Raw genomic sequence first — 11643 nt, forward strand, 5'->3', positions numbered from 1 at the left:
CATTTCATCTTACATGTCAATGATGATTGGAGTGGCATTGAAGAGACACTCGTAGCAATTTACATGGCAGTAATTTGACACTAGTTGCCCATTCTCGAAGTTTCTCTTATCTACAAGCAATTTACTAATGATATTCAGACACGGTAGTATAGGAGTCCTGAGGTTATTCTTGGATCTAAATATTCGAATCCAGCAGATATGTGGTCATTTGCTTGCATTTGTTTTGAGTTGGCCAGTGGCGATGTTCTCTTTGATCAACAAAGTGGTGACAACTATGAAAGGGATGAGGTATGTTCAGAGACTTTTTTTTTTTTTTTTTTTTTTGTTCTTTTATCAGTATGATTATTATTTTCTTTCTTATACTCATTAATTCTTAACGTGTAACATTTGTTAATCGAGTCTCACCTCCCCTTGGGAAGCATTGCTTCTACTCATAGTAAAGTCCCACATTTTCAATCGTTTGAAAACCATGCTCAAAAGTTTTTTTTTTTTTTTTTTTTGTTTGTTATTGTTGTTTTTTTTCGTTGTCAATGAGATAACTTTATTCGTTGACACGTTTCTTCCGTTGTAGCTGTAACAGCGGCATAATGTAGAAGTTTACGTGATATTGAAATATTTGGTCGGTTGTTTTATTTTGGTTAACTGGTGGAGGAGGCTCAATTTAATTTCAACAATGTCATACACTAAATATGCCAGGTGAATAATTTGAAAAGACTGTCGTTTGGAACACATAAAGAATTTTGCTTTTAACTTGATGCCTTTCTTTCCATTTTTTTAATACAATGTGGCTATTATCTCAGCTAATCGCATTCCCCTTAGCTTGTAGGATAACGGTAGTATACATATGGTACTTGTTTCTAATTTTTTTTATAACAACTATATGTATATCATGTCGACATCACTGGTATACGTGTTCGAGGAACATCAAAACAAGACTTTGCTATGAGTATCAGCTTATTACATGGACCTTCTCTTCTGGAAGTTGTAATTTCTACTCTTTATTTTATTTTCAGGATCATTTCGCATTGATGATGGAGCTTTTTGGAGTGATGCCTCGCAAGGTAATGTTTACATACTTACAGATACCATGTCGTCTTTATTTTATATATATGAAATTTTTTTCACTTATTTATATTTTGCTCTTTCTTAAAATATCCGGCACAGATTGCATTAGGTGGCTGCTATTCAAGGGACTACTTCAACAAATATGGCGAGTTGAGACATATTCCTCAATTGCGCTTTTGGCCTCTTAATAAGGTGTTGACTGAGAAGTATGATTTCAGCAAGCAAGATGCTAATGACTTGGCTGACTTTCTTGTTCCTTTATTGGATTTTGCACCTGAAAAGACATCAAGAGCAGCACAATGTCTCAGCCATCCGTGGTTGAGTTATGTCTCAAGAATTCTTGAATCTTCTGTATCAACCCATCAAAATCAGCCCAAAGATCAGGACGCTTCAACTAAAAGAAGCGAGAAGGACGAGAGAGAAGCTATGGAGATTGTAATGGGAAACATAACTATTGATGGAACTTCGAAATCGAAGTCATCGAAATAGACATGACCAGAAATGGCAACGTACGCGATTTCAGGCTATGTTTCGTGCAGTATAATCGTGGTCTATAGCTCGGGTTTCCATCGGAGTTGGAAACATATTCATGAACCACATGGATTCAGTGTTGTCCTACATGCTATCCGAAGCAATCATCATCTTTTGCTTTGGTGAGAGTCGACCAGCATTCGTAGGCCCATCTCGAGCAACTTCGAACGGTGGATTGTTTTGACAGAGTGCGCGTTCGAGTATGATTTGCATATCTTTACAAACTAACAATATTTCTAGGTCTCTTGTGTAGCACAACTTTCTGGATCATAATTTCTTCCTGAAACCTTGAACAGATATAAAATATATTTTTGGTGCTAGATTCTTGCCATTTTGTTTATTGTAATGTTGGCCACTACCGGGTTTTCTATTTAAAAATGAACTTTTTTTATATATTAAAACTTTTCAGATATAAAATAATCGGGCGGCCCAAAAGGGGATGGAGGATACCCGACTCAATCAACGAAATGAGCATATGGTCGAGTGCAGGACAGACTGGGAAGCAGGGAAAATTTCAGGCCATACGAATACGACGCTTCCCTAAAGACAATCTTGTGGGGAAGCCGAGGTTGAAGACGACTGCAAGTCCATAACCTAATCGTATTCTTGACCCTTGAAACCTGTCATGGAGCTGGCCTCGGATTTCGACCTTGTAGAAGCGGAATTGGAGCCAGACCTTGACCATGTAGAAGCTGGTAATGGACTTGTCCATTGGCACAATCGCACTTTTGCAGTAGCGGGATAGCGACTGTGCGACACTTGTTCTAACCCAGTGAACAAATCAGTGATGTGAATTTCAGATTTCGTGGACGATATCGACGTATGCTCGAACCTCAGGTTATGTTTGAGAGAAATACTTTAGAAAATTTGAGCGAGGTAATACGCTAATTTATTTGATAGTTTTTGAAGTTGTGGATGTATTAGACACAAACGTAAGAATTCAAAAACTTACCAACTACAATAATTATTAATATTAGATCTATTTTGTGGATACTTTTAACCCTTTTTTCTAAGACATAACAGAAGTACTAATTCTTCATTTATCACCATATTGAACTTATAAACACATGAAAATGTTGGCACATCGATGAAAATTTGAAAACCCCCGGATTCTTATTCTTGTTGACTTGACGGAACTTAGCAAACTACCATTTTTTCAAAAAGTTATTTTTGTTGGTAGAGAGAGGGGTCTTGATGATTTGAAGTGAAGAAGAATGGACTATTTGGGGGACCGACCATATTATTTGACATAATGGTTTATGGATCCTTGTAGGATGGCTATTGTGTAAGCCACTTGTAATGATCATGAGAAGTAGGGTTGAATGAGAACAGGCTAAGAAATCAATAAAAAGACTTAAGCATCTGCTCTTGAGTGGAGCACGGTTGAAATCACTTTGTGAGGGTGTCATAAAATTCTAAACCCCATCCTTCGGCCCCTTTTTCTTTTCATACAACGTCCAAGAATATGAGAAAAGCACCAAAATGTCCACATTTCTCTTGGGAATAAACTTAAATGGAAAAAAGAAAATAAGGGTAGTTTTTTGTTTTGTTAAATTTAGTAAGGCTTTTGAAATTTGAGCGGTAAGAAGGAAAAGAAAAAGGCCAAACAAAATATGAAGGGACAAGAATCAGTCTAGTAGGAGAGAACGGGTTATGGGATAGCTAATTTTAGATCTTAGAAACCCTGTAAATTCGTTCGTTTTCATTGTAAAAAGAAGAGGCAGAGAGCAAGAGCAGGAGACAAAAAGCAAGCAAGAGCAGGAGACAAAAAACAAAGAGTATAGTGTAATAGAAAATAGTTTTTTCAGAATTTCTTTTGTCCCCTTGTCTCTCCCCCTCTCGATACCTCCTTCACAGCTTCGTGAGAGTTATTTAAACAAGTTGGTTTCAAAGTTAGCGTTTATTTTTTACAAGTTGGTATCGGAGCGGATTGTTATTTCAACAAATTGGTATCAGAGCGAATTTTATTTCAACAAATTGGTATCAGTGCCGATGGCGAACATGATGGGACAAAAGAAGCATGGGACACTTTAGAAAAGGTGTTCAAAGGAACCGACCGATTCAAGCAGGTGCGTCTCCAGACACTCTGCGTGGCGAGTTGGAGAGAATGAAGATGAAGGAGTCAAAAAATGTATTTGACTACATCACGCGCGTACAGATCGTGGCAAATCAACTAAATCGAAACGGAGAAATGTTACCTGAGACGCGGGTTGTGGAGAAGATGTTGAAGTCGTTAACAGATAACTTCGAGAATGTTGTATGAGACATAGAAGAGTCGAAGGACCTAGCGACGTTCACGGTCGATGAGCTCGCCGGTTCTCTCGAGGCACACGAGCAACGTAAGAAAAAGAAGGAGGAGACCCTCGATCAAGCGCTTCAGACTAAGGCATCAATAAAGGATGAAAAGGTACTCTTCTCTCAAAATACTCAAGGTAGAGGTCGTGGAAGTCGCGGAAATGGTCGAGGTAGTCAAGGCAACAGTTACGAAGAAAACTATAAAGAGAAGAGACTATCGAGCCAAGCAAATAGGCGTGGAAGAGGACACAATCAAGGACGCGGTCAAGGATACAATTCCCACATCCAGTGTTACCAAATGTCAGAAATATGGCCACTAAGCAAATAACTGTAACTTCGACAGATGATACAATTGTGGCAGAATGGGTCATTATGCAAGAGATTGTCGAGCCGATGAAAAGGTGGAAGAAAGGATCAAATTAGCCTTGGATGACGCAACAAATGGAGGCATTCTCTTGATGGCCCAAAATGAAGAGCTGAAAAACGAAAGAACTCGGCGGTGCAAAAGACAACGGCGATAGTCGTGAGGCGATGGAAACTAATAGAAATGAGGTGATGCACAGCTGATACCGAAGACGAGAAAATCGAATAAAGATGAACAACCGAATAATAGAGAGCCCGAGCTCGAAGAGAGAGAGCTCCACTGGCTGGAAAAGCAATTCGAGGAAGAAAGAAGAAAGAGGATGAGAATGGAAGAGAGAATGGAAGAAGAAAAGATGACAGAAATGCAGATTGAACATGAGAAATAGATGGTTCAAATGCAAGCTGCAATCCCTTCAAAATCCCTTGAAAATCCCAAAACAATGACGAAGAAGAAGCCCATGCGATTAGCGAACGAGCCAATGAAACTGCCAGATCTCGAGGAGGAGAATAGAGATTCAGAGCAACAACCCAAAACTGCCGTGGATAAATCTGTGGAGAAGTCTCAATTGCAGACGTTGAAATCCCTGAACGACCAACTTTCGAAGGAGAAAGTATTGATTGAAAAAGAAAAGAAAGTTTTAGAAAAGGAGATCGAAAGATTAGAGAAGGAAGTGGCTGAGCTGAGTGAGAGTCTCTTCTATCTCAAACGGGAGAAGAAAAAGAATGGGAATGTAATCTCTGATCTTATGAAGAAAGTTGAAGAAGGTGTGGAGAAAGAGAATGACATGTTAATGTAGATTGAGGCTCTAGTGGACGAGCTAGTGAGGGAGGGAAAGATATAGAGATGTTGACTCAACAGAGAGACTCACTCGACGTGAACCTGAATCAGATCCAACAGTAGGCAGTGAATTTACGACACACGATTGAGATACTCACTCGTGATAAAGCCGAAATGGAGGAAGAAAAAATGCTAGCTGTAAATGTCGCTGTGGACTTGAGAAGAGAATTGAGTAAAATGAACGAAGCCATGATGTCTGAGTCAAGCGTGGCTAAGAACGGGAGAAATGAAGATTTGGTGTCTCAGATAGGCTGTTCTCGAGAAGATCCAAATGAACTCTCATCAAAGAAGAACAAGCTTAGTCTGCTGCTCGAGGACAAGGAGAGAAAATTGAAGAAACCACGACTGAGCTCAAGAAAACGAAAACGACGAAGGTGGAATCGTTGCATTTAAGTTTATGGGGAAGTTTTGTTGGGAATAAACTTAAATGGAAAAAAGAAAAGAAGGGTAGTTTATTATTTTGTTAAACTTAGTAAGGCTTTTGAAATGTGAGTCTTAAGAAGGAAAAGGCCAAACAAAAAAAAGGAAGGGACAACAATCACTTGAGGAGAGAATGGGTTATGGGATCGCTCATTTTAAATCTCAGAAACTCTATAAATTGATTCGTTTTCATTGTAAAAAGCAAGATGCAAAGAGCAAGAGACAGAAAGCAAAGTGTACCGTGTAATAGAAAAGAGTTCTTTCATAATTTCCTTTGTCCCCTTGTCTCTCTCCTCTCGACACCTCCTTCACAGCTTCGTGAGAGTTATTTAAACAAGTTGGTTTCAGAGCGAGCGTCTATTTTCTGCAAGTTTTTATCGGAGGGGATTGTTGTTACAACAAATTGGTATGAGAGCGAATTTTATTTCAACACTCTTTAGGGGCCATTATTGAACGATTCAACTGTTCGTGAACTTTCAAGTTTGTATCTAGGAGAACGTCCAAGTTCATATATTTTAACTGTTAAGTGATGGACTGTGAAATCTCATATCGGTTGGAGAGGGAAATGAAGCATTCTTTATAAGGGTGTGGAAACCTCTCCCTAGTAGACGCGTTTTAAAACAGTGAGGCTGATGGTGAGATACGTAACGGGCCAAAGCAGATAATATCTTCTAGCATTGGGCTTGAGCTGTTACAAATGGTATCAGAGCCAGACATTGGGCGGTGTACCAACGAGAATGCTGAACTCCCAAGGGGGTGGATTGTGAGATCCCACCTTAATTGGAAAGGGAAACAAAGCATATCTAGAGTGTGGAAACTTCTTCCTAGCATACGTGTTTTAAAACCGTGAGGCTAACGACGATACGTAACGACTCAAAGCTGACAATATCTATTAGCAGTATGCTTTAGCTATTCAATGGACGTTTTCAACACTAACATCAATACAAGTTCATAAATTCATCTTCAGTGGCATACATGTCAGGATGATTTTCGTATCCTGTTTATAGTGTTTCATCATCGTTATGTGTTATTTATATATTGTTTGGACTGCCAAGATCAGCATAGTACTTAATGATCCATCCTTTAATGATGTTAACCTCTGTCTCTCTTTGTTCCACCAACCACTGTGGATCCGTTTCATTTGCTCGTAAAATGTCCAAACAATGAGATCCTGGAAAGTTCAAAACATGTCAGCTCAAAAGAACAAAGCTTTGAAGTTAGAATTTATGAGTCTGAATCAAACCATTAGGCGTATGGAGTGCAAGGAGACTGTCAGATAAGTTATGCAACACTCTGCATTCACAAAAAGAGATAGAGAGTTGAAGTAAAGCTGATTGTTCTTTATGTGCAATAAATGTTGGAGCTTTCGTTTTCGTTTACCCGCCGCTGCTATAAGGGTCCCTGAGTCCATTGGAGAAAATGATGTTGCTGCCAAATCTCTTAAGGATGAGTTTTATGTCCTGAAATTTGAAGGGAGACAAAGAAATTGTGAGATTCTACGTCGGTTGGGGAGGAGAACGAACTATTCTTTATGAGCGTGTGGAAACCTCTCCCTAGTAGACGCGTTTTAGAAACCTTAAAGGGAAGCTTGAAAGGGAAAGCTCAAAGAGGATAATATATGTTAGCGGTGGGGTTGGACGGTTACAAATGGTATCAGAGCCAGACACTGGGTGATGTGCCAGCGAGGAGGCTGATCCCTGAAGGGGGTGGACACGAGGCGGTGTGCCAACAAGGACGCTGGGTCCCGAGGGGGGTGGATTGTGAGATCCGATATCAGTTGATGAGGAGAAAAAAAACATTGTTTATAAGGGCGTGGAAACCTCTCTAATATAAAAACCTTGAGGGGAAACCCAAAGAGGATGATATCATCTAGTGGTGGGCCCCGAAGGGGGTGGATACGAGGCGGTGTGCCAGTAAGGACGCTGGGCCTCGAGGGGGTGGATTGTGAGATCCACTAACATAATGGTCGGATGCACCCCGAAGGGTGGTGGATACGAGGCTGTGTGCTAGCAAGGACGCTGGGCCTCGAGGGGGTAGATTGTGGGATCTCACATCGATTGGAGAAGGGAACGGGTGCCAGCGAGGATGCTGGGCCTCGAGGGTTGGAGTGGATTGTGGAGTCCCACATCGACTGGAGATGGGAACGAGTGCCAACGAGGACGCTGGCCCCGAGGGAAGGGGTGGATTGTGAGATCCCACATTGGCTGGGGAGGAGAACAAAACATTCTTTACAAGGGTGTAGTTTTAAAAACTTTGAGAGGAAGCCTGAAAAAGAAAGTAAAAAAAAGACAATATCTACTACAGATTTGGGCGGTTACAGTAATTTCAATAAAGAAAATAAAGAAAAAGAGAGAGGTGGTTGAAGTGCATACATGGCCTCCATAATAGGTGGTGACCCAGTGAGGCCTTGGAGACACACCGTATAACTCATTGCAGTAATCTATGAAGCTTCCAAGCTCAAAACTGTATGCTGGAAACATAGTATCATTGCCTGTGCTTAATGGCATCACCATTTCACTGCATCTCTGAGTTACACACACAACACAAAAGCTTCTTAAAACGTCAATAAAAAAAATGAAGCTTTACGAAGTTCGATGCATTCCACATCGGTATTCGTGTAATAAAAAGATTACCTGCCACCTCCATCCCACATCGGTTTCAGTTTCATCTCTGGCCTGATTCATGTAGCAGGAAAGATTTCCTTTATAAGCAAACACCCCTGCAGCAATTCTTTCAACAATTCCACTTCCTGGTGAAGCTCCATCAATGGCATCACAGATTATAGTGACTGGATACCTTGGTGGGTGGTCGTATTGGGCTGCGACGGTATACATAGACCACAAGAAGTCTTCCAGCTGAGCGAAGTTCTTCAGAGGACTAAAACAAGAACAACTGATTTGAAGCACAAACTTCATTAAATTTGGATATGAGAAGCCATGAATTCTAATACCTGCAACTTTTGAACTCTTTGCTAAGAATGGAAAGGCCATCCGGCTTGGAAGCAATTGTTTCAATCTTGGACCAGGAATCCCGAATGGTTTCATAGCAACTTTCACTAACGTCCTGCAAATTCATTCACATTTTTGTGTGTTTAAAAAGTTCAAAAGGTTCAAAAGGATGCATTGTTGTTGTTGTTGAAGGATCTTACTCTGAAATCCTTAGTGGCAATGGAATAGTATGCATCTTGTGGCGTGATATTGTCGAAGTAAAGGATTGGAGCTGAAGAAGCAAGAGCTCCAAGGGCGACATGAGGATATTTCAGACGAAACCATGCAGCCAACACTATTTTCCACAAAACAAAACAAACAAAAAAAAAAAAAAAAACATGTTCTGTTATATAGAGTTTGAACATTTTTGTAACCGCTAGCAGATATTGTTCGCTTCGCACGTTACGTATCGTCGTTAGCCTCACGGAATTAAAACGCGTTTGCTAGAGAGAGGCTTCTACACCCTTACAAGAAGTGTTTCGTTCCCCTCTCCAACTGATGTGGGATCTCACAATCCACCGCTCTTGGTGGCTCAGCGTCCTCGCTAGTGTATGGCTCTGATACCGTTTGCAACAGCTCAAGGCCACCACTAGCAGATATTGTCCGTTTTGGCCCGTTACGTATCGCCGTTAGCCTCACGGTTTTAAAACGCGTCTGCTAGGAAGAGGCTTCCACACCCTTACAAGAAATGTTTCGTTCCCTTTTCCAACCGATGTGGGATCTCACAATCCACCCGCTTGGAGGCCCAGGGTCCTCGCTGGCACACTACCCGGTGTCTAGCTCTGATACCATTTACAACAGCTCGAGGCCACCGCTAGCAGATATTGTCCGCTTTGGCCCGTTACATATCGTAGTTAGCCTCACGATTTTAAAACGCGTCTGCTAGGGATAGGCTTCCACACCCTTATAAGAAAAGTTTCGTTCCCCTCTCCACCCGAGTGGGATCTCACAATCCACCCCTCTTGGAGGCCCAGTGTCCTCGCTAGCATGCTACTCAGTGTCTAGCTCTGATACCATTTGTAACAACCCAAGGCCATCGCTAGTAGATATTGTCCGTTTTGGCCCGTTACGCATCGTCATCAGCCTTACAGTTTTAAAACACATCTACTAGCGATTCGTTTCCACACCCTTATAAGAAATGCTTCATTCCCCTTTCCAACCGACGTGAAATCTCACAATTTTAAACGAGAACCCACTTACTTCCACCATATGATCCACCAAGAACAATCACAGGAGAATCTTTAGCATGCAACTCCTTTTTAACATGTATAAGAACATCAGCATAATCTGCTATTGCTTGAGCAGAGTTGAAATAGCCTAAAGTGCTTGCATTCTTCAATGCTACCTCCCTTGATCCAAAGGGTATCGATTTCCCATAATAACGATGCTAACAACAAAACAAAACAAAATCATATAAACCCTCCAAAGCATTAAATATGAACCACACAAGAACATGAAAGCTCTTACCTCAATATAAACAAGAAGAGCCCCAAACTGAGCAGCATTATCAGTCGAGAATCCTACAACGTTCAAATCATTATCCAGTGGACCTTCAGCTCCCAAGTAGGCAAGAATGGGAGCGCTCGAATTTGCGCCGCCCCAATACTTAAAGTTGATTATATATCTATGAGCGAACGTCGTGTAGCTTTCAGGCCTATAATTGAAGTGATCTAACGTTTGGTTGTAATAAAATGTCTTGAAATCATCCGAAAGAGGCGAGGACAGAGCTTCTGAATCTCTGTCGGTTGGACTAAGCCTTGGGATTCTGTACTGTGTTGCAGAAACACAGGCTGAAAGGATGAGAAGTAAGCAAGGAAGAAGCATCATGGCGGAGTGCTTGGTTTGGCTTGATCTTCACAAACAAACAGCTCCTTTATATAACAAAAAGTTGCCCGGTTAACCGGTTCGAGTCTCGAACCAGTGGTTAGTAAGCTAGGCCAAGGCGCCTAATGAAAGGCAGTTGAATGGTTGAGTTGAGTTGAGTTGATTGTGGTCGGGAAGGCGAGTAAGTTATAGAGGTTTCTGCCAAATAAAGACACTCTTCAACAGCTTCATTCCCAAATATGCAATGAAGCTGTTGTCCTTATCAAAAATTTGCTTTTCTAATGCTAAAATCAGTTCAAAATTCCTAGTTTTAGAATAGTGTCTTCGTGAAGAAAACTTCTAATCTTAATATCTTGATGTGTCGGTTAGGGATGTTCGTTGGTTGAGTTGGGTCCGGTTGGCTGAGATACTTTTTAGATCTAATCCAATTGTTCGGGTTGAAAAATTTTCAACCCTAACAACACTTATTAATTAATACAATAAAATTTTTGAGTTGAATTGATTTCGATTGTTTGGGCAACTAAATATACGTATATATAACTCGATCGTATATAAAAATGATATTATAAAATTTATAATAAATTCGAGTTGGTTTAGTTCAACCCAATCGAGTTTCAGGAGAACCAATAAACCAATTCAATCTATAAAATTTTTATTTATGTAAGACGGCATAAATTAGGTTGGATTGATCATATTTTTCTAATTATCAACTTTTGTCGGTTTTGAAGATCAGAAGCTAAAGCTTAGAAAGTGGATGGAAAGTTCAGCAGTAAACCGACCATTGGTCCAAGTTTGTGCCATTGAAAAAGTCTTTTGGAAAAACATTAAGTTCATATCTTGAAATGACTTGATACTAACATGTTGATACAAATATGGTTTTAAAATAAAATAGTTCATCCGATCTTTCTAATTATCAAGTTTTCTTTTAAGATAATTTTAAAATAGTTAAATTTATTTTTGTTATATTTAAAATCATTTTGCAACCGGCTTAAAAAAAAAAAAAAAAAGTGCAAAAATTGTTTTTTATCAAGTTTTTAGTACACGTATGGAAAGTGGATTTGAAAGTAGATATTTTATATTTAAAGATTCGAGAAATTATATATTTTTTTTCCTTGATAACAAAAAAAAACAAAAAAAAGTATTTTGTGATGGGAATTTTTTTATTAAAAATATTTTATTTTTTTAAAGTAAAATAAGAATTAATATTTCGAGTATGAAAACTTCAGATTTAGGTGCACCTAAGTTGGAACCAAGCTGTATTGCACGTGTCTTATTGTCGGTTAACAAGGTTGTTTGTGGCATCGACGGTGGTAGTGCTGG

At 39.9% G+C, this 11643-nt stretch overlaps 2 protein-coding genes across 2 annotated transcripts; one reads left to right on the forward strand and one right to left on the reverse strand.

The window, feature by feature from the left end:
• The first annotated feature begins 198 nt into the window (after positions 1 to 198).
• Positions 199 to 1554, forward strand: LOC147794678 (uncharacterized). Its single transcript, XM_087129302.1, has 3 exons — positions 199 to 288; positions 1014 to 1061; positions 1165 to 1554. Exons 1-3 carry the CDS (start codon positions 199 to 201, stop codon positions 1552 to 1554), a joined length of 528 nt encoding a protein of 175 aa, XP_086985428.1.
• Positions 1555 to 6390: 4836 nt separating this feature from the next.
• Positions 6391 to 10326, reverse strand: LOC147794679 (uncharacterized). Its single transcript, XM_087129331.1, has 9 exons — positions 9967 to 10326; positions 9700 to 9886; positions 8661 to 8794; positions 8463 to 8575; positions 8146 to 8389; positions 7885 to 8037; positions 6893 to 6972; positions 6756 to 6805; positions 6391 to 6683 (listed from the first exon to the last, which is right to left on the reverse strand). Exons 1-9 carry the CDS (start codon positions 10324 to 10326, stop codon positions 6544 to 6546), a joined length of 1461 nt encoding a protein of 486 aa, XP_086985457.1. The 3' UTR covers positions 6391 to 6543.
• Positions 10327 to 11643: the final 1317 nt, after the last annotated feature.

The sequence above is a fragment of the Cucurbita pepo genome, chromosome 1 (assembly GCF_057944985.1).
Source record: "Cucurbita pepo subsp. pepo isolate OVF chromosome 1, ASM5794498v1, whole genome shotgun sequence".
Lineage (NCBI taxonomy): Eukaryota > Viridiplantae > Streptophyta > Magnoliopsida > Cucurbitales > Cucurbitaceae > Cucurbita > Cucurbita pepo.

Excerpts from the sequence above, each read along its gene's own strand:
- LOC147794679 (XM_087129331.1), bottom strand. The coding sequence starts at position 10,326 with ATGATGCTTCTTCCTTGCTTACTTCTCATCCTTTCAGCCTGTGTTTCT. Across the intron at positions 8,576-8,660 it reads TTGCCACTAAGGATTTCAGA|GACGTTAGTGAAAGTTGCTA; the intron begins GTAAGATCCTTC and ends ATGAATTTGCAG. Across the intron at positions 6,973-7,884 it reads CCACCTATTATGGAGGCCAT|GACATAAAACTCATCCTTAA; the intron begins GTATGCACTTCA and ends TTCAAATTTCAG.
- LOC147794678 (XM_087129302.1), top strand. The coding sequence starts at position 199 with ATGTGGTCATTTGCTTGCATTTGTTTTGAGTTGGCCAGTGGCGATGTT. Across the intron at positions 289-1,013 it reads ACAACTATGAAAGGGATGAG|GATCATTTCGCATTGATGAT; the intron begins GTATGTTCAGAG and ends TTTTATTTTCAG. Across the intron at positions 1,062-1,164 it reads TTGGAGTGATGCCTCGCAAG|ATTGCATTAGGTGGCTGCTA; the intron begins GTAATGTTTACA and ends TATCCGGCACAG.